This window comes from Microcaecilia unicolor, chromosome 13 (assembly GCF_901765095.1).
Source record: "Microcaecilia unicolor chromosome 13, aMicUni1.1, whole genome shotgun sequence".
NCBI classification, from domain to species: Eukaryota; Metazoa; Chordata; class Amphibia; order Gymnophiona; family Siphonopidae; genus Microcaecilia; species Microcaecilia unicolor.
The window spans coordinates 23,925,342-23,951,637 of NC_044043.1; the positions used below are offsets into that span (position 1 = coordinate 23,925,342).

Here is a 26,296-nt window from a genome sequence, read left to right on the forward strand (position 1 = left end):
TTTATTGTGGAAGTGGATGCGTCCGCGTTGGGAGCCGGGGCGGTCCTCTCGCAGGTGAATTCTAAGGGCCGGCGCCAGCCTTGCTCTTTCTTCTCTCGTAGATTCTCCCCGGCGGAATGTAATTACACAGTAGGGGACAGAGAGCTCTTAGCATTGAAATTAGCCCTGCAGGAATGGAGACATCTGCTGGAGGGAGCGGAAAATCGATTCACAGTAATCACTGACCACAAGAAGCTACTGTATCTACAAGAGGCTCAACGGCTCAATCCCCGACAAGCCCGGTGGTCATTGTTTTTTGCCAGATTTCATTTTCAGTTAGTTTTTCGGGCGGCTGCTCAAAATACCCCTGCGGATTCCCTCTCCAGAGCATTTGAGGTTCCAGAGGAGACTAAGGAGACCCATTCCATGTTGGATCCGGCATGCCTCAGCGCGGCCGTGGGGGAGGTGGCTCCTACGAGAGAACTAGTGCCGGCCGCTGAACGAGCGAAGGTAATGCAATGGGGGCATTCGTCCAGATGGGCGGGACATTTTGGGTATCAGAAGACTCTGCGTCTCATTACCAGGCAGTATCAATGGCCTCAGATGAGGCGGGACATTCTTTAATTTGTCACCACCTGTCCTGTGTGCGCCCGGACCAAACCGGTGATCGGGACCCCCATGGGGAAGCTACAACCACTGCCCGTACCGACGGGGCCCTGGACGGAGCTTTCCATGGATTTTATCACCGACCTCCCCAGTTCCCGGGGACATACGGTGATTTGGGTGGTAATTGACCGTTTTTCCCGAATGGCCCATTTCGTTCCCTTGCCGGGACTTCCTTCGGCGGTCGCATTAGCTCAACTTTTCATTCAACACATTTTTTGACTTCATGGGCTGCCTCTTCGGATTATTAGTGACCGAGGCCCCCAGTTCACCTCGCGTTTCTGGAGGGCCTTGTGTACTGCATTGGGGGTGAAGACCCATTTCTCCTCAGCATACCATCCCCAAACCAATGGCATGGTCGAGAGGACGAACCAAACGTTAAAAGGGTTCCTACGAGCATTCGTCAACAAACGCCAAGACAACTGGGTCTCCCTACTCCCTTGGGCTGAGTTTGCATATAATCACAGTGTCCACTCGGCCTCGGGAGACTCTCCATTTTTCTTGGTGTATGGACGACATCCTCGACTTCCAGCACCTTTCCCGTCTGGATCTCCGACCCCCATGGTTAATGAAACTCTGGCAGATCTGCAAAGAGTCTGGGAAACGGCCCGAGAACAACTGCAGAAGGCAGCCACCAAATGCAAGACCTTCGCAGATCGGCATCGGAAAACCGCTCCCGTCTTGCAACCAGGGCAGAAGGTATGGTTAAGCACGAAATACCTCCGGCTTCGGGTGCCCTCCCGTAGATTGGGACCTCGGTACATTGGACCCTTTGCAATCCAATCCCGAATTGGAGCTGTGACATATCGATTGCGGCTACCGAGTACCCTGCGGGTGCATAACGCTTTCCATATTTCCTTATTGAAGAGTTTTCGAGGGTCTCGATGGCATCCTCAACGGCAGGAAACCGAAGATCTAGACGCAGATCCTGATCCAGAGTTTGAAGTGGACGAGGTCCTGGATGCCAAAAGACAGCGAGGAAAGCTATATTACTTATTGTCCTGGAAAAATTTTGGCCCCGAAGACAACTCCTGGGAACCCGTTACAAATGTACATGCTCCGGAATTGGTCAAAGCCTTCCATGCCCGGTATCCTTCCAAACCCGGGCCCAGGGAAAAGGGGGCATCCGGGGAGGATACTGTCCCGTCCCGGGCCCTTACCTGGGGGCCCACAGCGGGGGGCGAAGACCGACGGAGGCCGCAGGATCCGAGGCGGCGAAGACGAGCCGCCGACGGGGCCGGCGCTGCCGCGGGCCGCTCCGAGGCCGGCGAACCGCTGGAGCGAACGCCGGCCTCGGAGAAGGGGATACGCCGGCCAAGATGGCGGCGCCGGCGTCGTCGTCTCTCTCGCTGGAGTGGACCAGCGAGCCAGCCCCGCCTACTCGCGCCAGATTGGCGCATTGACAAGGAGATCCCGCCCGCCGAGCAGGCTGGCCAATCCAGGCCTCCCTTGCCTGCCTAGGCCGGGGGGATTGGCTCCAGCTGCTTGAAGGGGAGGGACGGGCGGGGGATTTAAACAACGAAACAGGAAGAGTCCAGTGCTTCCGTTTCGTTCGTCAGAAGCCCACACAGTGGATCAGAGACTGTGTCCTCTTCAGCTAGCCGTCCTTGCTAGCCACCTTCAGAGACTGTGTCCTCTTCAGCTAGCCGTCCTTGCTAGCCACCTTCAGAGACTGTGTCCTCTTCAGCTAGCCGTCCTTGCTAGCCACCTTCAGAGACTGTGTCCTCTTCAGCTAGCCGTCCTTGCTAGCCCCCTTCAGAGACTGTGTCCTCGTCAGCTAGCCGTCCTTGCTAGCCCCCTTCAGAGACGGTGTCCTCTTCAGCTAGCCGTCCTTGCTAGCCACCTTCGGAGTCCATGTCCTCTTCAAGCTAGCCGCCCTTGCTAGCCACCTCCAGAGACTGCGTTCCTATTCCAGCTAGCCGTCCTTGCTAGCCCCTTCAGAGACTGTGTCCTTTTCTGCGCTAGCCGTCCTTGCTAGCTGCCCTCTAGAGACTAAGTTGCTGACGACCAGCCAAGCCGTCCGTCACCCCGCGGTTCCAGCAGTCCTGCTGGCCACCTGCAGCTGAGGGCTCAACCCTCGGTGAACGGCGGTCGCCGCGGGTGAAGATTCGGGGTGCGCGGCGGTCCTCGGAGGTCTTTCCAGGCCTCAGGGAACCTAAGGGCTCACCAACAACCACAACAGGACAGTTAGGTACATGTGTACCAGTGGGATACGGGCCTGGGTCCCCTTCTCTACAATCTACTGCACCGACCACTAGGCTACTCCAGGGACCTGCTTGCTGCTCTAATAGGACTGTCCATAACATCTGAAGCTGTCATAGACTCTGGTATGTACCATATGTACCGTTTCTTTCACATCTTTGGTGGGTGAGAGGTGGTCATGTCTTAATCTCTCCAGTGGTCATTTAGGGCACCTTTTTGTGACTTTAGTCATAATTGAAACAGCTGTACACCAAAATGTTTAACTTTTAGCTCTGGACATTTTTGCTTTGTTTCATTTTGACAGAAAAATGTCCAAGTTTTGGGAACACTCAAATCCCAATCCCAACATGCCCCCTTGTGATTTAGATGCACTGAAGAGGAAAATGTCTGAAATCTAAGTTTTGAAAATGGCAGTTTGGACATTTTCCAGAGAAATGGCCCTTATGCCATTTTGAAATGTTTTTCTGTTTTGAAAATGTGCCCCTTAGTCTGTCCCATCAACTAAGACCTATCTTGGCTTGGGTTGCACTACTGGTATCCTCAAAACACACAAGTCAAAGTAGTGCATCATGGGGGTATTATTTTTATTATTATTACCTTTACATGGAATGGTCTTCTGGTGGAGACATAAACTGTATCCCAATTCAAGAAAGCATGGGACAGACTCTAAAGGAGAGAAAGAGAGAGAGAGAGAGTAGATGGTTGGAATGGGCAGACTGGATAGATCAGGCTTATTTTCAAAAGAGAAGGGTGCCCATCTTCCGACACAAATCGGGAGATGGGCGTCCTTCTCTCAGGGTCGCCCAAATCGGCATAATCGAAAGCCGATTTTGGGCGCCTTCAACTGCTTTCCATCGCGGGGACGACCAAAGTTCACGGGGGGGCGTGTTGGCAGCGTAGCGAAGGTGGGACTGGGGCGTGCTTAAGAGATGGGCGTCCTCGGCTGATAATGGAAAAAAGAAAGGCGTCCCTGACGAGCACTTGGCCGACTTTACTTGGTCCATTTTTTTCTTACGACCAAGCCTCAAAAAGGTGCCCAAACTGACCAGATGACCACCGTAGGGAATCGGGGATGACCTCCCCTTACTCCCTCAGTGGCCACTAATCCCCTCCCACCCTAAAAAAAAAAAAAATATATATATATTTTGCCAGCCAGCTCCATGACAGCAGTATGCAGGTCCCTGGACCAGTTTTAGTGGGTGCAGTGCACTTTAGGCAGGCGAACCCAGACCCATCCCCCCTACCTGTTACACGTGGTGGTAAATGTGAGCCCTTCAAAACCCACCAGAAACCCACTGTACCCCCTTCACCTCTTAGGGCTATGGTAGTGGTGTACAGTTGTGGGGAGTGGGTGTTTGGGGAGCTCAGCACACAAGGTAATTTGTGAAGTCCTGGCATGTGAGGGGGACCAGTGCACTACAAATGCTGGCTCCTCCCACAACCAAATGGCTTGGATTTGGTCGTTTCTGAGATGGGCATCCTTGGTTTCCATTATCACCGAAAACTGGGGACGACCATCTCTAAGGATGACCTAAGGACAACCATCTCTAAGGTTGACCTAAATGTTGAGATTTGGGCGTCCCCGACTGTATTATCGAAACGAAAGATGGACGCCCATCTTGTTTCGATAATACGGGTTTCCCCGCCCCTTTATGAAGCTGTCCTGCAAGGATGGCCCCAGGAAAACTTGGGCGCCCCGTTTGGTTATGCCCCTCCATATGGTCTTTATCTACTGTCATGTTTCTTTGTTATCAAAAATACATATGTACAGGAAATCCCAACATCTTCTGTTACTCTTTGGTGATTTGAGACTTAACTGTTAATTAAAATGGAAATAACTGTATCCACTATTCAAATGACCCACTGTGTTCTTCTATGCTCTCATCTTCTCTCTCCCCCCCCCCCCCCCCCCCTCCATCATTCACAGCACTGCCACCCTCCTTAAAGATTCTGTAAAGGTCTTGGGGGTCTATCTGGATAGTACTTCTTTATTTTTTCAGAAACAGATTTCAAAAATTACTCAGCATAGCCTTTTTACGCTACAACAGATCCATTCTATCCATTCAATGTTAAAGATTTCTTCTCTTAGAATACTACTTTTGGCCCTTATCGTCACAAAATTTAATTACTGAATTTCTTTATATCATGGCCAACTCATCCAGAAAACTGCTATCAAACTGCTTTTTGGAAAAAAGAAATGCAATCATGTTAGGTCTGTAAATTGTTCCCCACTCAGGGTTGTAGATGTGCAGGTTATAATTTTTTTAAATAAATAAAATTTATAGTTTTATTAAATTTGCTATACCACTATAGTGGTATAGAGGCATATTTAGAATTACAATTTTTTGATGGGATAGTAAAGGGACAGAGTGGGGCAGAGGAGCCAAACTGTTTACTGGGACCCCAATCAGGTGCCATCACTGTAGGCTTCTCTAAAGAACCAGTATTTTAATTTGCATTTAAACTTTTTGAAAGAGAGATTGCTATGGGGAACGAGAGGGAGCCAGTTCCAAATCCAAATCCTTATCCTACCTTACAATTCCATACTCCCCTGCCAGACTTCTCAGCGCTCTGGAAATTTTTTTTCTGTAGCATGGTTCTATTATTGTTAGAAAGTGTAAACAAATGCTTCACATCTGTCCGCTCTACCCCACTCATTATTTTGTAGACCTCTATCATATCACCCCTCAGCCGCCTTTTCTCCAGGCTAAAGAGTCCTAGCCGTCCCATCCCTTTTATCATTTTTGTCGCCCTTCTCTGCACCTTCTCCAATTCTTTATATCTTTTTTGAGATGAGGCGACCAGAACTGAACACAATACTCGAGGTGCGGTCGCACCATGGAGCGATATAATGGCATTACAACATCCTCATGCTTGTTTTCCATCCCTTTTCTAATAATACTCAACATTCTGTTTGCCTTCTTAGCCGCCACAGCACATTGAGCTGAAGATTTCAACGTCCTATCCACAGTGACTCCCAGATCCCTTTCTTGGTCCGTAACTCCTAAAGCGGAACCTTGCATGACATAGCCGTAATTCGGGTTCCTCCTTCCCACATGCATCACTTTGCACTTGTCATCTGCCATTTGGATGCCCAATCCCCCAGTCTCATGAGGTCTTTTGTAATCTTTCACACTCCTCCTGCGATGAGACGACCCTGGATAACTTTGTGTCATCTGCAAATTTAATTATCTCATTAGTTATGTTAAAAAGCAGCGGTCCCAGCACAGACTCCTGAGGGACCCCACTAACTACCCTTCTCCATCGAGAATAATGACCATTCAACCCTACTCTCTGCTTCCTATCTTTTAACCAGCTCATAATCCACAATAATACACTGACTCCGATCCCATGACTCTCCAGTTTCCTTTGGGCATCACCATGTATTGCCACCTCAGTAAGTGCTCCCCACCACATGGCCATACGGTAAGGATTATCTTACCACATGGCAATTTTTTTTTGGGGGGGGGGAGGGGCATTTTACCCACTGTGGTAAAAAGGACCCCTGCTGCTACCATAGGGCCCTTTTTCCCCACAGCTTAGTAAAAGGACCCCAGAGACAATTCACAATAACAGAAAAAAAATTATTTTATTAGCCTTGAAAGCAATGATGCTGTTGCTTGCTCCCAAGTTTCAGAGACTGCTCATCATACTTCATGGTGGTTACTAGTCACTGAAACTGAAACCAGAGTCCTGCACCTGAGACAGGAATCCCGTGTGCCAAAACATGGACACACTTATGAAAACCTTTTCACTGACCCAGCTTTTCTTTTTCACTCTCAGAGGGCGAAAGAGGCTGTCAGTCTGTTTACCAAAGATAGTGGGAGGGAGGAAGTGACTGGCTGAGAGAATCTGGCAGTGTGTCTGGCCTGGGCGACGTACAGAGAAACTGGCTGACTCTGTGCCATGTGCATGAGTGTACGGAGAGTCAGGGCCGCTTAGAGGGGGGCAGGGGGAACAAAATTCTCCGGGCTTCTCTCCTGCTCCCAGGTCGCCGGCGCTGCAGTCCCCGGTCTCACCTGCCTGCCCTCGGCTTCGTCGACAGCCCCGCTCCGTCCACCGCCGGGTCCCCTGCATTCAAATCGGTAGCACCTCACCTCAGTGTGAAAGCGATAGATCCCCTCCCTTCGGGCCTTCCCTCACTGTGTCCCGCCCTTGCGGAAACAGGAAGTTATATCAGATGAGGGCAGGACACAATGAGAGAAGGCCCGAAGGGAGGCGATCTGTTGCTTTCACACGGAGTTGAGGCGCTGCCGATTTGAATGCAGGGGGCCCGGTGGCGGACTGAGGGGGGCTATTGATGGGTCTGGGCGGGTGGAGGGTGGGGACTGCGGCGCCAGCGGCTTGAGAGCAGGAGAGGGAGGCGACAGTGCAGTGGCGTTCCTAGGGCGGGCGGTGGGTGCGGTCTGGCCTGGTTGCACGCTGCTGGGGGGTGGTGCCGTGCGCCTGACTGCTCCGCTCTTTCCATGCTCCCTCTGCCCCGGAACATGGAACGAGCGAAGCAGACAGGTGCGCGGCACCCCCCCAGCAGGTAAAAATGCACCAAGGAGGGTGTCCTTTCGCCGGGAGGGGGGAGGTGTGTCCTTTCGCCGGGGGTGGGGGGCGTGCTGCACTCGGGGGGGGGGGGGGGCGTATCGGCGATCCGGCCCGGGTGTCAGCCACCCTAGGAATGCCACTGCGACAGTGGTAGCAATGGGGGGGGGGGGGTGTGGTGGCCTTGCTCTGGGCCTGGCTCAGTGTCTCAGCGGCCGTGCGGAGAGTGAGTCCAGAGAGAGAAGGGTGGCACCTCCACCACCTAGCCTGAGAGTCAAGCCTCTCAGCAAACGCTGGCAGACAGGTTTGGGAGCATGGTGTCATACAAGCGGCAAACGGGGGAGGAGTTTAGAGAAGGTATTGCTTCTCATTGACTGGACAAGTTGCAAGGAAAGTCACAGTTCAAAGTTTCTGGGAGAACCCGCTGGGTTATTCATATTATATATTTTTTTTTAGTTATCAGTCAGCTTGGGCACACCCAGAATTAAGAAAAAGTTAAACCTCCTTGACAGGCTGACGGGAGCAGAAAAGGAATTTGGGAAAAAAAAAAAACCCCTGTGAAGTTCGCCTGCACTGCTGGGAGGGAGGAGAAAGGCGGTACAGGTGCCCTTGCAACAAGCCACAGAGACTGAACTGCCAGGGCTCCTCGCGCCGCCACACACCTGCCGAGGACGGAGCTCGCGCTGCTCCAGCTGCCTCCTCGCGAGCCACCTGCCCGGTCAGAACCCAGAAAGAGCTCAGAGCCGAGAGAGAGACCTCGCGCAGTGCAGTTGCCCGGCAAGATGCAGCTGTCTTTCCGCACCTCTCTCGCCTGTCTCCTCGTCCTACCGGTGAGTGCGCTCTCTCCCCCCTTATTTAGGGACCGTTTTAGAAAGGCGAGGGATTAATTCCGATTTTGGCATGATATTTTCTACCACAGTACAGAACGCCACTGGCGAGAAGTTAAACATGTTTGTAAGCATGAATTTGGTGATGATGCAGCCGGGTATCTTTAGAGGTCTTCAATATTTTCTGGGTATGTGGTACGTTTCCATATCTGGGAGAACCCGCTGGATACAGAGGCTGTTTAGCTTTGATGTTGGTTCGCTTTCCACTCTGTTGAACGTGGGAAATGTTTTCACTGATCTTCCTTAAGACCGACTCTTCCTGTTACTTTGTTCTCTGCCTTTGCTTACTACTATCTTGATTAACAACCGCGAAGTCTCTACAGTCATCGATGCTTAGAAAGAATGAAATCAGGCAAGAGATAAAAAAACGGATACAGCGGGATCTCCCGCAGATCTGGCTTTTACACCGTCCCATGAAATCAGCCTGGAGATGAATTTCTCTTTTCTGCGCCTTCCTTAGAGGAATAACTCAAAAATGCAGATTGGTTTACTTTGGAAACAATAACATTAGTAGTGGTGGTGGGTTTTTTTTTTTACATTTTCTCATACTGGATGTGAGAGTGTAAAAAGGTGCCATGTTCTTGTGCAAAAGTCAGAACTGTTTCATGGATGAAATGTTAAATGTGGGCTGTTTTAAAGGTATCACTAAATAACATTGGTGTCTGTAGAATACAAGTATTTTTGTGCTGACTGTTTTGGAATCTGACCTGCTCCAACAACATTATTGGATGATACCTGCATGGATTCTGTTTGGTAATGAAATGTTTTAACTGCTCACCCTCACCCTTTCTGAATTCATTTGTTCTGTGTAGCACTATGTGTAATGAATATGTTGAACAAAATTCATTTAAATTTTTAAACTGAGCTGGTAAAATTTGAGATGTTACTGAGGAGATGAATTTAAAGGGGTTCTGGAGCCACTCCTCAGGACACACTCGGCCACCGCCTCCACTGTATAATCATGGTGGATATCCTGAAAACTTGACTAGCTGAGGGTGTCCAGAGGACTGGGTTGAAAACCCCATTCTCACACACTCACAGTGTACTCAGTTCCAAGATGTAATCTCTTTTTACTCTTATTCTTCGTGTTATTTTGGGTTCCTTTTCTATGGCCCCAGGTTCACTTCTCAGAGGCAGTGGGATTTGTAGTAGAGAATAACGTGGCGACAATGTTTGACCCCGTTCCCGCCCTGTCCCCATGAACTCTGTCCCTATCCACAGAAGCCTCACTGTTTACCCACCCTTAAGATTTAAACCCTTTGGGTTTAAAAACCAAATCATGTGCATGTAAGGACTGCATAAATGAATTAAAACAAATGCCCTTAAAATGTAATAATACTGGACTGGTCTGGGGAATGAAACAGTGATGGAATATTAATTCACATAGCAATCAATAATCAGCACTAATTTTTCTGATCATTATACAACTCCAAGCACATTTAATTCTTTTCTCGCTATACAAAACAGGGAACCACAGAAAAACTGAAATAGAGATCTCCCTCAAGAAAGCCAGACTCTGTAGGCTGTGTAAACACTGGTAAAAGAGAAACACTCTGCAAAATAGAAAAGACATACATTTCACAAAGCAGGCACATCTCAGTCCTTAAAAAGTACTAAATAAAAATATTTCTTTTCGACCTTTGTATTTTTCTAATTGGGCTGGTCTTAATCTCTTTTCCACTTTCCACGGGTCAGTCTTCTCTGAATTCTTTTCCACGTTGGCGTTTCCATTTCTTCTCTCTCCTCTTGGCTTCTTTCTTTCCTTCTCTACATCTGTCTTTTCATGTCCTCCCTCCCCCCATTGTGTTTAACTTTATCCCCCTTTCTTTCACCTTAGTCTCTGTTTCAATTCTCACTTCTCACTAGCTTTTATCGTTGCTCCCTCTGTCTCTCCCTTAATATCCAGTCTCCTTAGACCTCCTTCCCATCCTATTAGCCCTCATCTACCCTCCACTGGATCTCAAACCCCAGCTTCACCCTTTTCTCTCTTTCATTCCCTTGCTTCCAAGCAGGGGCTTAGCCAGACCTCAGCAGGAGGGGGCTCCAGAGCTCGAGATGGGGGGGCACATTTTAGCCCACCTCCCCCAGCCGCCAACCCCCCGCCACTTCTGACCCACCCCCGCCACTTTCGACATCTCCTCCTGCTACCGCCAGGTACCTTTGCTGGCGGGGGTCCCCAACCCCCGCCAGCCGAAGTCTTCTTCAGCGCCGGTCTCTGGCATGTTCGCTGATCTGTTTCTGTAAGTCCTGACTCTTGATGTCCTGCATGCACATCCTGCGTGGTCCCACAAGGTCCGGTGTCGCTCGCTCTCCCACCGTCCCACCCCCCACCTCCGGGTCCTGTGTCGCACTCTCCCTCTCCCCTCTGCAATCTCCGGTGTCACTCCTCCACCTCCGCTATGCTCCCACTCTCTCTGCAGCGAGCGGAAACAGGAACTTGCAATAGAGAGAAGGCTTCCAGACCGCGCAAAGGCAGCGTGCTTACTTTGCTAACGCTGCCAGCAGTCCGGAAGATAGAAAGGCTGCAGCTGGAGTGCAGGAGTGACACCAAAGCTTGCAGGGGGGGAGTGAGAGTGCGATACAGGACCCGGCAGAGGGGGAGGGAGAACGAGCAAGCGACACCGGACTTGTAAGGAAGGGAGGAAGGATGGGAAAAAGGTAGGCTTTGTACCGCAGGTGCAGGGGTTATTACCGCTCCTGCAGGGCATGGAAATAACCTCTGTGCACCTGCGGTAAAATTTTGAAACTTTTTCTTATTCCTGCGGTATGTTCAGAAGAAATGGATCCTGAGAAGCTTAGCAGAGATTGGGTGGCAGCACCACTGGTTAGGAGGTGGGGCTAGTGCTGGGCAGACTTCTACAGTCTGTGCCCTGAAAATGGCAGATACAAATCAAGGTCAGGTATACATATAAAGTAGTGCATATGAGTTTATCTTGTTGGGCAGACTGGATGGACTGTACAGGTCTTTTTCTGCCGTCACGTACTATGTTACTGTGGTTTACTGCAATTATCCGCATCCCGTGTGGCTTGGAAAAAGATATTTTATATAGAAATAGGTTTATTAGAAATGTACAACACTTGGAAAAGAAAATTATTACAGAGCTGCTTGTCCCTCTGAGTCTGTAAGTGTCTGGGGGTGGGGGGGGGGAGGGAGAGTCCTTCTGTGGGTGTCTAAGGAGTGTGGGTGTGTACATGTGGCTATAGGTATGAATGTCTGTCTGTAGGTATCTAAGGGGGTCTTTTACTAAAGTTTAGCTCGAGTTATCTGCAGCAGGGCCCATTTTATTCCTGTGGATCCTGCTGCAGATAACTTGAGCTAAACTTTAGTAAAAGACCCTGTAGTGGTGAAAAGGCGTAGATGTGAGTGTAGGTATGAATGAATGTCTGTCTGTCCCTTCCTGTGTTTATAGTTATTTATTTATTGCATTTGCTTATCCCACATTTTCCCACCTCTTTGCAGGCTCAATGTGGCTTATAATACATCATGAATGGTGGAAATATGTTAGAAAATACATATTTAGTGTTATACATGGACCCTGATGCTCAAAAATAAACACAGGTGCTAAAGGCCATTAGCTCTGTACTAGCGCCTGCATTTACATGAGCAGAATGTTCAGAGGGGTCTAGCATGGGAAACAGCGAACACGCTAGCACAGATAGCATACAAATGTAGTCAAGCTCATGTAAATGAGGTGATTTTGTATTCCTCCCCAATGCTCAGAAAAGAGCACCTGAAACAAAACTGCAAAATATCACGCCAGGTCAGAGCAGGCGTTAGAGTGGTGGAAGAGAGGATTTCTCATGATTCATATGCTTCTGTCTTGATTCTTTCTGCAAAATCTGCCAGTTTTGATTGCTTTTGGAAGCAGAAGGAAGCCCATGCAAGCCTTTAAGCACTGATCATGAGAAACAGCAGACCGAAGTAGAAACACACATTAAAACATCCATGGTAAAAAAAAAAAAAAGAATTAAAACCATCCAAAGTGAAAACACACATACACATTGGCATCTGTTTCCTCCACCTAAATATAAGTGCCCAAGCTAAAAAATAATTAAAAACGCTTATATTTAGGCTGCAGAAAACAGGTAACCAATGTGTGCTTCATGTTTGGGTTTGTCTGTATTTTTTTAGATTGTAAGCTCTATTATTATTATTATTATTTGTATCCCACATTCCCCCACCATTGTAGGCCTCGTTGAAGAAGAATGTTTTCAGAGATTTTCAAAAGATTAACTGTTTCTTTGATTGCTTTCAGGTCTGTAGGTAATGCATTCCATATCTGCGTGCTCTTGTAAGAGAAAGGTAGTGGCATGCATCAGCTAGTATTTAAGTCCTTTGCAGCTGGGGTAGTGCAGGTTGAGAAATTTGCGGGATGATCTTGTGGCGTTTCTGGGAGGTAGGTCCACGAGGTTGAGCATATAGATTGGGGCGTCTGCATGAATGATTTTGTGTACAATCGTGCAGATCTTGAACACAATGCGCCCCTTAAGTGGAAGCCAGTGAAGTTTCTCTCTTATGGGTTTTGTGCTTTCATATTTGGGTTTTCCAAATATGAGTCTGGCAGCTGTATTGTGGGCAGTTTGGAGTTTTTTGATTGTCTGTTCTTTGCACCCGACATATAGTGCGTTGCAGTAGTCCAGATGGCTTATTATCATTGATTGTACCAGGGTATGGAAGATGTATCTCGGGAAGAAAGGTTTTACTCTCTTAAGTTTCCACATGGTGTAGAACATCTTTTTCGTTGTGTTTTTCTCGTGGGTGTCGAGTGAGGTTTCGGTCAATGGTGACTCCGAGAATTTTCAAGTTTTGTGAGACCGGAAGAGAACAGTGTGGTGTTATTATGGTGTTGAAGTTTTTTGTGTTATGTTGTGAGATGAGTACAAGACATTGTGTTTTTTCTGCATTGAGTTTTAGTTGAAATGCATCTGCCTAGGTGTGCATTATTTGGAGGCTTTGGTTGATCTCGTTGGTGATTTCAGTTAGATCATGTTTGAATGGGATTAAGATTGTGACATCATCTGCATAAATGTATGGGTTGAGGTTTTGATTGGCTAGTAGTTTGGCTAGAGGTATCATCATTAGGTTGAATAATGTTGGTGAGAGAGGGGATCCCTGGGGGACTCCACATTCCGGTGTCCATGGAGGTGACCTGTCCCCGTTCGTTTCTACTTGGTATGATCTTGTGGTCAAGAATCCTTTGAACCATTTGAGGACAGTGCCTCCTATTCCGAAGTATTCTAGTATATGTATTAGTATTTCATGGTTGACCATGTCAAAGGCACTGGACATGTCGAATTGCAGGAGGAGGATGTTGTTACCAGTCGCAATTGCTTGTTTGAATGAGTTCATTGCAGATACTAGTACAGTTTCAGTGCTGTGGTTCGTTCGAAATCCTGATTGGGACTCGTGCAGAACTGAGTGTTTATTTAAGTATCCAGTAAGTTGTTTCGTCACTATGCCTTCCATGAGTTTGGTCATGAGTGGAATAGATGCTACTGGTCGGTAATTAGTTAGGTCCATTGTGCTTTTTTTATCATCTTTCGGTAGCGGGGTGAGGAGGATGTTTCCTTTATCCGTGGGAAAGAGTCCATTTTGAAGCCTGTAATTTATATGTTTCATGAGGTCTGTTTTGAATTGTTTGGGTGCGGATCTTATTAGACTGTTAGGGCAGATGTCTAATTTGCATTGGGATTTGGCTCTATGGAGCAGGGACTGTCTTTCTGTGTCAGGTGTTCAGCGCTGCATGCGTCTGGTAGCGCTATACAAATGCTAATAATAATAATTATCAGGCGCATGCACACACTTACTGCAGAACTCTTCTGCACATGTACCAAAGCACGATCCTCCCACTGAACTCCCTAATGCTCATGACTATGAGCCCACCTATATTTGCATCTCAGCACTGAGCATTAAGGTGTTCTTTTTCTGCGCTATTTTGGCAGTATTTTTACTGCACTATTTGGAATAGCGCCAGAATTTTGAACATTGGGGCCCTGAATTCTCTTTTTCCAGCTTTCCTGTTCCACAGTTTGATGTTTTCCTATTTACAAGGAGGTGTGAATTCTTTTGAATGCCCAGTTCCTTGGAGACAGCCGGTCTGGTCTCTTTTGCTCTCTGAGGGCTGGCACTACAACTAAACCCAAAAGGTAGGGAGACATCCAGTCTAAACACTCTGACATCACCAGGGATCATCCAGGTTCAGAGCTGCTTACAGTATCTCCCAGAAACCTCAGGTCAACTTTCTGGATATGCCCTAAAGCCACGGTTAGCTTAACTTTCAGGTCCTGAACAGCACAATGGCATTCTGACATCCCCACACTTTAAGGATGCATGGGAAAAGGCAGAAGCAAGTCTATGGTACCTGTAGAAACTGCATTCATAGCAATACTACTACTGCTACTTAACAAATCCAAAGGCCACTATTCCATCCTCATCCTCCTCGACCTATCCGCTGCTTTTGACACTGTCAATCACAATTTACTCCTTGCCACACTATCCTCATTTGGGTTCCAGGGCTCTGTCCTCTCCTGGTTCTCCTCTTATCTCTCCCACTGTACCGTCAGAGTACATTCTCATGGTTCTTCCTCCACCCCCATCCTGCTCTCTGTTGGAGTTCCTCAGGGATCTGTCCTTGGTCCCCTTCTTTTTTCAATCTACACCTCTTCCCTGGGCTCCCTGATCTCATCTCATGGTTTCCAATATCATCTTTATGCCGACGACACCCAGCTTTATCTCTCCACACCAGACATCACTGCAGGAACCCAGGCCAAGGTATCAGCCTGCTCATTGCTGCCTGGATGTCCAACCGCCACCTGAAACTGAACATGGCCAAGACCGAGCTTATTGTCTTCCCACCCAAAACCCACTTCTCCTCTCCCTCCACTCTCTATCTCAGTTGATAACACCCTCATCCTCCCCGTCTCATCTGCCCGCAACCTTGGAGTCATCTTCGACTCCTCCCTCTCCTTCTCGGCGCACATCCAGCAGATAGCCAAGACCTGTCGCTTCTTCTTCTACTACATTAGCAAAATTCGCCCTTTCCTTTCTGAGCACACCACCCGAACTCTCATCCACTCTCTCATTATCTCTCGCCTTGACTACTGCAACCTACTCCTCACTGGCCTCCCACGTAGCCATCTATCCCCCCTTCAGTCCATTCAGAACTCTGCTGCAAGTCTTATCTTCCGCCTGGACCGATATACTCATATCACCCCTCTCCTCAAGTCACTTCACTGGCTTTCAATTAGATACTGCATACAGTTCAAGCTTCTCCTACTAACCTACAAATGCACTCGATCTGCAGCCCCTCCCTACCTCTCTACCCTCATCTCCCCCTACGTTCCTACCCGTAACCTCCGCTCTCAAGACAAATCCCACCTTTCAGTACCCTTCTCCACCACCGCCAACTCCAGGCTCCGCCCATTCTGCCTCGCCTCACCCTGTGCTTGGAATAAACTTCCTGAGCCCTTACGCCAAGCCCCCTCCCTACCCATCTTCAAATCCTTACTCAAAGCCCACCTCTTCAATGTGGCTTTTGGCACCTAACCTTTATACCTTTCAGGAAATCTAGACTGGCCCAATTTGACAACCCCTACTTGACTGTACATTTGTTCTTTAGATTGTAAGCTCTCTGAGCAGGGACTGGCCTTCTATGTTAAATTGTAAAGCGCTGCGTAACCCTAGTAGCGCTTTAGAAATGTTAAATAGTAGTAGTAGTATATTTGTTCCCACAACACCCTAACTTAACTCCCAAGCCCTGCACCTCTAAAACCCAGGAAATATAAACATCCACCAGTTTTGGAAGTGTGTGCAAATCAGCAGAAACCACATCTCTCGTTTCCAAACATGTGGTTTTTCCCACATTAACAATCCGTTCTCCACCAACTACTCATGCACCTCAACCACATTCATTCTAATCTAATCTGGGATTTATAATTTTGCTGAATCCTGTAAAGTACAAAGCAGATTACAAAGGTAGTAATATAATTACAAGAACCAACAAATTAACTGGGAAGTACAAATAAAGTTAATTGAAACAAAGTTTTAAGTGCACGTCAAAAGGAAGAGTAGAAATTTAAACATCTAAGATCTCTAGGTAGAGAATTCCTACACTGAACAGCCTGAAATCCATAGAAATTCATGAAAATCCTTGAATATTGCACACCTTTTGATGAAGGAAATTAAATAATAAATGATGTATGAGACCTTTAAGAGTCTGACATTCTTAGGAAAAGAGAACAGTTGTGTCAGATGTTCTGGTCCTGCTTCTTCGAAGATGTTAGACAGTGCAGGCCAATTTGAAATAAGAATGTGATTGTACTGGTAACCAATGTAATTGGATTAACAAAGGAGTAGCTCTATAATTTGTATGAAGCTTAAAAATCATACTTACTTACAGCAATATTTTGTAATATCTGAAGTCTTGAAAGTTGAAATATCAGAATATAAGATGTTGCAGTAATCCAAATGTGACTATCAAATTTTGGAGCAATATTGAGAAATGTTCTTTCAGAAATAATGATCTAATAGTATAAAATTGGTTCAGTCTTAAAAAAAACTGTCTTAATTACTCTCTATATATATTCAGTTCTCAAAATTTTCTAAGCACCTTCCTTTAAAATTTTTGAATTTGTTAACTTAAGTGGGTCAATTTTCATTTGGAGAAAAGGTTTGTTTCTGCCTTCCGGAGTTGATATAGTACTAACACCGATCCCAAAGAATCCAAAGGTCTGTCCAGTGCGTTTCATGTGATAGATTGCAGATTTTAACCACCATCTTCTACCATCGTGGGATAAAAGATAAAGCTCTTTTGTAGTTACAAGGTTTTCTGATGATAAGACGTTATATGGTTAAGAAAGATGGAGTTCTAGCTGAAAAAATAGGAGGCATTAAGTGGGGTCCCTCAAGGATCGCCACTTTCTTCAATACTGTTTAATTTATTATTGAGATCACTGGATATGTTGCTAGATAAATTACAAATTCATACATTATATTATGCAGACAATTTCACTGTTTTCCTTCCATGTTCTTTATCTTGGATGGAAACACTATCTGGCATACATTCATTCATGGATTTCTACCCATTGCCTCAAACTGAACAAAGAAAACATCAAGTTTCTTTGGATAGGTTCAGTTCAAGACAAAAGATTTACATCTAAGTTTGTAATTGATGGAAATGAGTTTACTTCCTAATAATGCTTGCCAAAGGGGACAAATAAACATTAAATAAAGGCAATAAAACCTGTGGCAACCTCCCATTTCCATGCACATATGTTTAATTTTAAAGCACAGGAAAATCATGACAATGCATAGTAAAATTTATACAACAGGTAAAAATAATGATAGCATGAATAAGAACATTAAAGATACGATCAACTGTAGGTGAATAACCAAATAAACTCCCATTGGAAACATGAACATCTCGTGCCAAGTTTTCAACGGTTTGCAGAATCTGTCCATTCTCATAAGTGATGGTATGATTTGCTTCTGTGGAGGTTGTTTTTAAGATGATCCTTATAGGCTTTTCTTGCAGCACGATTCCTGCAACCTGTGCTTTAGGCTTTTTCATCAGCTCAAACTGTATATTCTGTGCCTGCAACATGAGGGTCCACTGGACTATTCTTTCAGTCCTAATCTTACTACAGACTAACTTGCTCTCCAAAATGAATTTGTGGGGTGTGGTGGTTGCATATATGTATGTGGTTTGAGCACCAATGATGTATGTAAACTTCTGCATCACAGCCAGTATATGTTTTTCACAGTTTTCCATTTTCAGCACAGGAGAAGTGAGAACTCTGGAAAAGAAAGCAATTGGGTGGTCAACCCTCCTAAACACTGTGGTACAGCTGAATTTACATTGTATTTCCCTGGATATGTGTCACTGTTTACTGTTCCCTATTCTCCTGGATTTGTTCTTAGATCCTTTAATGATCATTATTTGGTTCTCTCAGGTCTTCCTGTCACTCAGAGTGCACCTGTCAGAAGAGTGTTTGGGTTTTTTTCTTCATGGATCCTGCCACTTGGAATCCCCTCCCTTTGTCTATTAGAGGGGAGTTATCTTTGAAATTGTTTAGTCTAACTTGGAGACCTGGCTTTTTCAGAAAGCCTTTGATGACACCTGAATTGTTGTGATTGGGGTTGGACAGCACTACCTTAAATTGTATATTTTGTGTTTGTTTTGTTCTGAATGAGTGGTTTTTATTTCCCATCATGGATATTGGAGTTCTTTTCTTTTATAGATTGTAAACCACTTTGATCTGCAGTGTGGCAGTTAAAGGTGGTAAAGTAAGTCTTAATAATAAATAAATAAATCCTGAGTGGTGTAGAACGAGTAGAAATGAATTAATTGTTTTTACGTTACAAGACGTATGAGGAGAGACTTGCTGAACTAAACATGTATACTCTGGAGAAAAGGAGAAACAGGGGTGATATGATACAGACGTTCAAATATTTGAAAGGTATTAATCCGCAAAAGAACCTTTTCCGGAGATGCGAAGGCGGTAGAATGAGAAGGACATGAAATGAGATTGAAGGGGGGGCAGACTCAAGAAAAATGTCAGGAAGTATTTTTTCACGGAGAGAGTAGTGGATGCTTGGAATGCCCTCCCGCGGAAGGTGGTGGAAATGAAAACGATAACGGAATTCAAACATGCGTGGGATAAGCATAAAGGAATCCTGTGCAGAAGGAATGGATCCCCAGAAGCTTAGTCGAGATCGGGAGGCAGGGCTGGTGGTTGGGAGGTGGGGATAGTGCTGGGCAGACTTATACGGTCTGTGCCAGAGCCGGTTGTGGGAGGCGGGACTGGTGGTTGGGAGGCAGGGATAGTGCTGGGCAGACTTATACGGTCTGTGCCAGAGCCGGTGGTGGGAGGCAGGGATAGTGTTGGGCAGACTTATACGGTCTGTGCCCTGAAGAGCATAGGTACAAATCAAAGTAGGGTATACACAAAAAGTAGCACATATGAGTTATCTTGTTGAGCAGACTGGATGGACCGAGCAGGTCTTTTTCTGCCGTCATCTACTATGTTACTGTGTAAATAAGTAAATGATAGGTTACAGGAAAAAATCTTGTGAGTAGTCTGGGTGCGCAAGGACAGGAACAGAAGTCAAAATGTGCTTTATTTTAGTCATAGCATCTGTGTGTTATCCCTTCCAAACATAATCTTTACTTTTTAGCACTGATTTCTGATCTGTGGTTAGTGGTATCTTGTGTATCAGCTCTGTTCTCTGAGAATCTGTAGACTTACCATCCTGGCCAAAGGTGACCCCTAGAAACAAAACCTGAGATTTACACAGCTGAGCTTTGAGGTTAAGACCAGCTTCTAAGAGAGCTTGTAAAACCTCTTGTACTTGAGCCCAGTATGCAGATTCAGTCTCAAAATGTCATCTACGTATTGTATCACATTTTCCTAATGCCATATACATGGTGTCTGGAAAAAAATGGGACCCCTTAGTTTCAAAATACTTTGCAATTGTTTAAACATTTAGTATGACCTTTGAAAATACATTGGCATAATGAATTTTTTTCTTAGTTCATAATTTGTGTTCAAAATGTCCTCCTTCAACTTTGACACATTTACAGAGTTTTCGATGCCACTGACTAAATGCCATTGTGCTAAAACAGATCTTAATGGTCACTTCCTGAATGATTTCAGTTTGAAAACAGGAATCATTCCATTTTTACAGCATCTTGCAGTAACACCTTTCAATAATAGTAATAATTCTATATAATAAAACTCACCCTCAACGTTCTGAAGACACTGACGTCAGTGAAGCCAAGCCAATGACGTCATTTCCTTCAAGACGGGTTTGTGGTGGTGAAGCCACTGAAATCACCAAGTCTCGGGGCCCCGCCCTCGCGTCAAACATGATGATGTTGAGGGCGGAGCAATGGCATCACACACCGAGGGCGGAGCAATGGCGTACGGTGCGTTCAGGAGGTGCAGAGGAATGGCGTCAGAACGACGAAGGGGTCAGCAGGTAGGGAGGGAGAGGGGGGGATGTTGGGGAGGAAAACCTTGCTAGCACCCGTTTCATTTGCTCCAGAAACGGGCCTCTTTTACTAGTTTTTTAATAATTGTACATTTGTTTTCAGGTTATTTGGAAGAAAGTTGGAGGTCCTGTTTTTTTCTGTACATATAGTATGACATTTTCTCTGCAAGACACATGTGCCAGGGCTTCATGCATATATTAGTGAAAAACAGAGAATCTTTGTAATCCTGGGGCAACATAGTCCATGCATACTGTTTATTCAGTGTGATAAGGAAGAGGCTGTCCTATCCGGGGTAGGCCACTAGAGGGCGCTAGTAGGAGAATAGGTGGAGGTTGCTAGGACCGGGGAGAGCCCTGGGATGTCCACAGGTGTAGGAGGTTATGGGCTGGGTCCTGTGTAGCTAATTAACCACTTTATACCCCACCTGAGTGGTGAAAGGAAGAGTGGTGAGCTGGTAGCAGAAGAAGAGAGATCCCCCTAGAAGATACTGGCTAACCCTATGGACTTGTGGTGGACTGTGTGTCCAAAGGAGAGAAGCAGGCTGAAAATCCTGGGGTAAGAAGTCCCTAAAGCATTAGTGTTGGACTGTGTGTCAGTACTTATAGGAACTGTGTGTTCAAAGAAGGAAGGGCTGTGTGTCCAGGACTGTGTGTCCCAGTACTGAGAGAAGCAGGCTGCAAAGCCTGGGGTTGGGAGTCCCCAAAGTATTGAAGCTAGTACTGAGCCCATGTATCTGTGTGGGGAGGCTCAGTGTGAAGACTTATGAAAGTATAAAGTATTAAGCTAGAAGAAGTGTGCCCAGGTGCTGGAATAAAGAGTTGCCTGAGAAATATGCAGTTGGTGAGACCTGTTTAATTTGCTTAGTGGGAACCAGGTCACCCTGAGCGAGAAGGGGAAGCACACACATTTGCATATGATCTGCATATTGAGAACTAGGTCACCCTGAGTGAGAAGGGGGATATCACATCAGTCACTGAAATGCTTGTTTGTACTGGCATTCAGGGTCAAGGGGCAGATTTCAAAAACCACAAAGAAAATTTTACTTTCGGGGTTTAGTTTAGAGATCAGAAGAACATAAGAATAGTCATACTAGGTCTATCTAGCCCAGTATCCTGTTTCCAGCAGTGTCCAATCCAGGTCTGTCTTAATAGCAGATTATAGACTTTTCCTCCACGAATTTGTCCAAACTTTTTAAAAACCCAGATATGCTAACCACTGTTATTACATCCTCCGGCAAAGAGTTCCAGAGCTTAACTATTCATTGAGTGAAGAAATATTCCCTCCTATTTGTTTTAAAAGTATTCGCATTGCAATTTCATTGAGCATCCCCTAGTCTTTGTATTATCTAAAAGAGTAAAAAATCGATTCACTTCTACTCGTTCTACACCACTCAGGATTTTGTAGACCTCAACCATATCTCCCCCTCAGTCATTTCTTTTGCAAGCTGAAGAGCCCTAACCTCTTCAGCCTTTCCTCATATAAGAAAAGTTCCATCCTCTTTATCATTTTGGTCCCTTTTCTTTTAACCTTTTCTAATTCGGCTATATCTTTTTTTGAGATATGGCAACCAGAACTGAAAGCAATATGCAAAGTGAGGTTGCACCATGGAGCGATACAAAGGCATTATGGTATTCTCTGCCTTATTGTTACATTTGTACCCCACACTTTCCCGGCAGGCTCAATGCGGCTTACATGGGGCAATGGAGGGTTAAGTGACTTGCCCAGAGTCACAAGGAGCTGCCTGTGCCTGAAGTGGGAATCGAACTCAGTTCCTCAGGACCAAAGTCCACCACCCTAACCACTAGGCCACTCCTCCACTGTTGCTACTATTTGAGATTCTACATGGAATGTTGCTATTCCACTAGGCCACTCCTCCATCCATCTCTTTCTAAATAAGTCCTAGCATCCTGTTTGCTTTTTTTGGTCACCACCGCACACTGAACAGAAGATTTCAGCATATTGTCTACAACAACACCTAGATCTTTTTCTTGGGTGCTGACCCCTAAGGTGGAACGTAGCATTAGGTAACTATGATTTGGCTTATTCTTATCAATGTGCATTTTTGCATTTGTCCACATTAAATTTCATCTGCCATTTGGATGCCCAGTCTTCCAATTTCCTAAGGTCTCCCTGCAATTTTTAACAGTCCACATATGTTTTAACAGCCATATGTCTGTGACAGAGCCAGTGGTGGGAGGCGGGACTGGTGGTTGGGAGGCGGGGATAGTGCTGGGCAGACTTATACGGTCTGTGCCAGAGCCGGTGGTGGGAGGCAGGGCTGGTGGTTGGGAGGCGGAGATAGTGCTGGGCAGACTTATACGGTCTGTGCCAGAGCCGGTGGTTGGGAGGCGGGACTGGTGGTTGGGAGGCGGGGATAGTGCTGGGCAGACTTATACGGTCTGTGCCAGAGCCGGTGGTGGGAGGCAGGGCTGGTGGTTGGGAGGCGGAGATAGTGCTGAGCAGACTTATACGGTCTGTGCCAGAGCCGGTGGTTGGGAGGCGGGGCTGGTGGTTGGGAGGCGGGGATAGTGCTGGGCAGACTTATACGGTCTGTGCCCTGAAGAGGACAGGTACAAATCAAAGTAGGGTATACACAAAAAGTAGCACATATGAGTTGATCTTGTTGGACAGACTGGGTGGACCGTGCAGGTCTTTTTCTGCCGTCATCTACTATGTTACTATGTTGAATAGTTTTGTCATCTGCAAATTTAATCACCTCACTTGTCTTTCTGATTTCCATATCATTTATAAATGTGTTAAATACAGTACAGTACAGATCCATGTGGCACTCCTCTGTTCACCCTCCTCCACTGAGAGAAATGGCCATTTAACCCTACCCTCTGTTTTCTGTGCAATAACCAATTCCTAGTCCACAACAGAATATTGCTTTCTATCCCATTACTCTTTAATTTTCTCAGGAGTCTCTCATGAGGAACTTTGTCAAAAGCTTTCTGAAAATCTAGATACACTACATCAACTGGCACAACTTTATCCATGTGTTTATTCATACCATCAAAGAAATGAAGCAAATTAGTGAGGCAAGACTTCCCTTGGCTGAAACCATGCTGACTGTCGCATTAAACCATGTTTATTTATGTGTTCCGTAATTTTATTCTTTATAATAGTTTCCACTAATTTACCCAGCACTGATGTCACAGGTCTATAATTTCCCCAGATCGCCCCTGGAATCAGAGTATGAGGCTACTACGGGCACCACAGATTTTGAAACTTGAAGTCTATTAATGACTTCCCTCCCTCCCCCCCCCCCCCCCCCCCCCCCCACTGATTTGACTATAGAGTTGCGTGTTGAAGAGAGAGGCCTAATCAGAATCCTCTTCCTTTCTGTACTATCTTAAGGCTCCTTTTATGAACCAGCATTACTGATTAGCATGTGCCAAATGCAAAGAAGCTCATCCAGTTCCCATTGGCTTCTTCGCTTTCAGCGCATGCTACTCGGTAGCACCACTTCATAAAAGGAGCCCTTAGTTACTGATTCTACTGCCTGATGAGGTACAGGTAATGTTTCTATGGTGGAAGATCCTTTTCTTCCAATAGTGGGGCCCTTTTACTAAAGCTTCCCAAAGTTTCCCAGCAGTTCCCAAACTGTGCGCCACAGCACCCTGGTATGCCGCAGCGAGCTCTGGGGGGGTGCCACAGCAAATCCTGACCTTCCTTTCACTGCCACCCGAACTGCTACTGCTTCCTCATTATGTCTCTTTTTCTCTTCTGTCTGCCCTGCTCTTCCCTGCGAGTCCTGCTTCTCTCCTTCTCCCTCCCACCAGCTCTCCTCCATGGCCCCAGGCCCCTGTACCTCTCTGGCAGCGATGATTGAGACAGTTTTCCACCAGTATCGGAGCCTGTCCTCTGGAACATCCTACTTACTTTGATGCAACTTCCTGTTGTACACGTAGGTGAGACATGCCTGAGAAAAGTCCCCGATGCTGGCGGAAAACTTTCTTAATCATCGCCACTGCTGGAGAAGTACAGGAGAGTAGATGAGAGAGAGAGAGAGAGAGATGCAGGGCTCACTGGGAGGGGGGAAGAGAGACTTGATTGGAAGAGGAAAGTTGAAGGGGAGAGATGTTAGACTGTTCATGGGGAGGTCAGGCCGGAAGAGAGAGGAAGAGACGTGGCACTCAAATGAGGTAGGGTGGGCAGGGAAGAAGGGAAAAAAGAAAAGAGAAGCTGAATATGGAGAGACAAGGAGAAAGAAAAAAATTGCTGGGCAGGGAGGAACATTGGGACTGGAAAAGGGGGAGATGGAGACACAGGGGGCATAGGAGCCCCCCAGGACTGCTCCAGGTGAAGGTGAGCAGTGGAAAAAAAATGCAGGGGTGGCAGTAGAGAACTGTATGGTGGGGGGAAGTGGAGATTTATGTTCACCCGCTGGTGGGCGGGTGGCCGGGGGGGGGGGGGGGGTGGAGACTTATGTAGCTGGGGGAGGGGGGTGCCATGAAAAATTGCTCAGACACTAAGGGTGCCGTGAACCGAAAAGGTTTGGGAACCATTAAGTGCTAAGAAACCCATATTATACAAATGAGCTTCTTGGCATCTAGGGATCCTTTTATTAAGATGCATTAATGATTAATGCGCGCTGAATGATAAGATGCTTATAGGCATATAATGGGCTTCTTATCATTTAGCACACCTATGGTACTCAGATCATACTGCTGATCTACTTTTGAACAAAACTGCATGAGAATGACTTCATGCACTAACTATTCACTATGCATAACAGAAGTCTTGATGCATAGAGTTTTCTATAAACAGCAAATGTGCACATGCCCTTCTTAAAATTCCTTTAAAAAAATAGTTGTTTGACACTTGCTATATTTGCTGGCTTACTTTATGATTTACAGCCAGCCAGCAGGGTTTTTTCCCATCCTCCGTTTGTTGGAATTATCAGTTCAAAAGAGGAATGCCACCAACTTTTAAATATAGGTGCAAAAAATTGTTAACCACAGACCAACACAACAGTGTTTCAAAACTCTTGTTACACCATTTTGCACAAAGTGCATGCTTTTTTTTTTTGTGTGTGGCAATTTTGACTACATAAAGATTGTTGAATCCCCAAGCCAACATCGGACACTGTTTTATTTGCAGAGCTGCTTAAAATAGACTTACCACGGTGTATGTTAATATTGCATTGGTAGCTATTTTTCCTTTTTTTGTTGTAGTTTGCAGCATATGATATATGATGCTTTTCTTTCATTAAATATTTAGGTGGTAGAGATATGGATATGTCTTCCATGCCCACGTCTATAACTAATCCCTCCTTTCAGTACCCTTCTCCACCACCGCCAACTCCAGGCTCTGACCTTTCTGCCTCGCCTCACCCCACTCCATGCTTGGAATAAACTCCCTGAGCCCATACGCCAGGCCCCCTCCATCTTTAAATCCTTGCTCAAAGCCCACCTCTTCAATGTCGACTTTGGCTCCTAACCACTATACCTCTATTCAGAAATATAGACTGCCCCAACTTGACATTTCATCCTTTAGATTGTAAGCTCCTTTGAGCAGGGACTGTCCTTTGTTGTTAAACTGTACAGCGCTGCGTAACCCTAGTAGCGCTGTAGAAATGTTAAGTAGTAGTAGTAAAGGTACTTTAAAACAGTTTCTGTATAGCAATATCGTGCTTTGGTGATTTGTTTTAGTAGCTCTAGAAAATAACCCTTTTATGTGATGCCCAATAAATCTTTCCTAATATTGGGATCCTTTGCAGTATTAAAAAAAAATAATTTAGGGTGCCCTTACACAGATGTTTCCCATGCACTAATGCCATTGTTACCATGGATGTAAAATGGGCTGTTTTCTATTTTTTGTATTAATGGTCATGCACTAATGTTGCCATTGTCCCAAGGCTATTTTAAAAAAATTCCCATGTGAGCACTTAGTGCCATCTATTTTATAGGCTATAAGTGTTCAGGCAGTATCTATGCACTAATTCTCCACCCCTGATATGCCCCCTCAATAAAAATAGAACATTTTTTTAGCATGTGGTTAGCGCATGTACATTTCAAAGTTAGCACAGGATACCTG

At 46.0% G+C, this 26,296-nt stretch overlaps 1 protein-coding gene across 1 annotated transcript in view; it reads left to right on the forward strand.

Moving 5' to 3' along the window:
* The first annotated feature begins 7,871 nt into the window (after positions 1–7,871).
* Positions 7,872–26,296, forward strand: part of LOC115456472 (desmocollin-3-like) — a 209,431-nt gene continuing 191,006 nt past the window's right edge. The window contains exon 1 of the mRNA XM_030185558.1: positions 7,872–8,207. Coding sequence (XP_030041418.1) covers positions 8,160–8,207 — 48 coding nt within the window. The 5' untranslated portion in view covers positions 7,872–8,159. The remainder of the gene's footprint in view (positions 8,208–26,296) is intronic.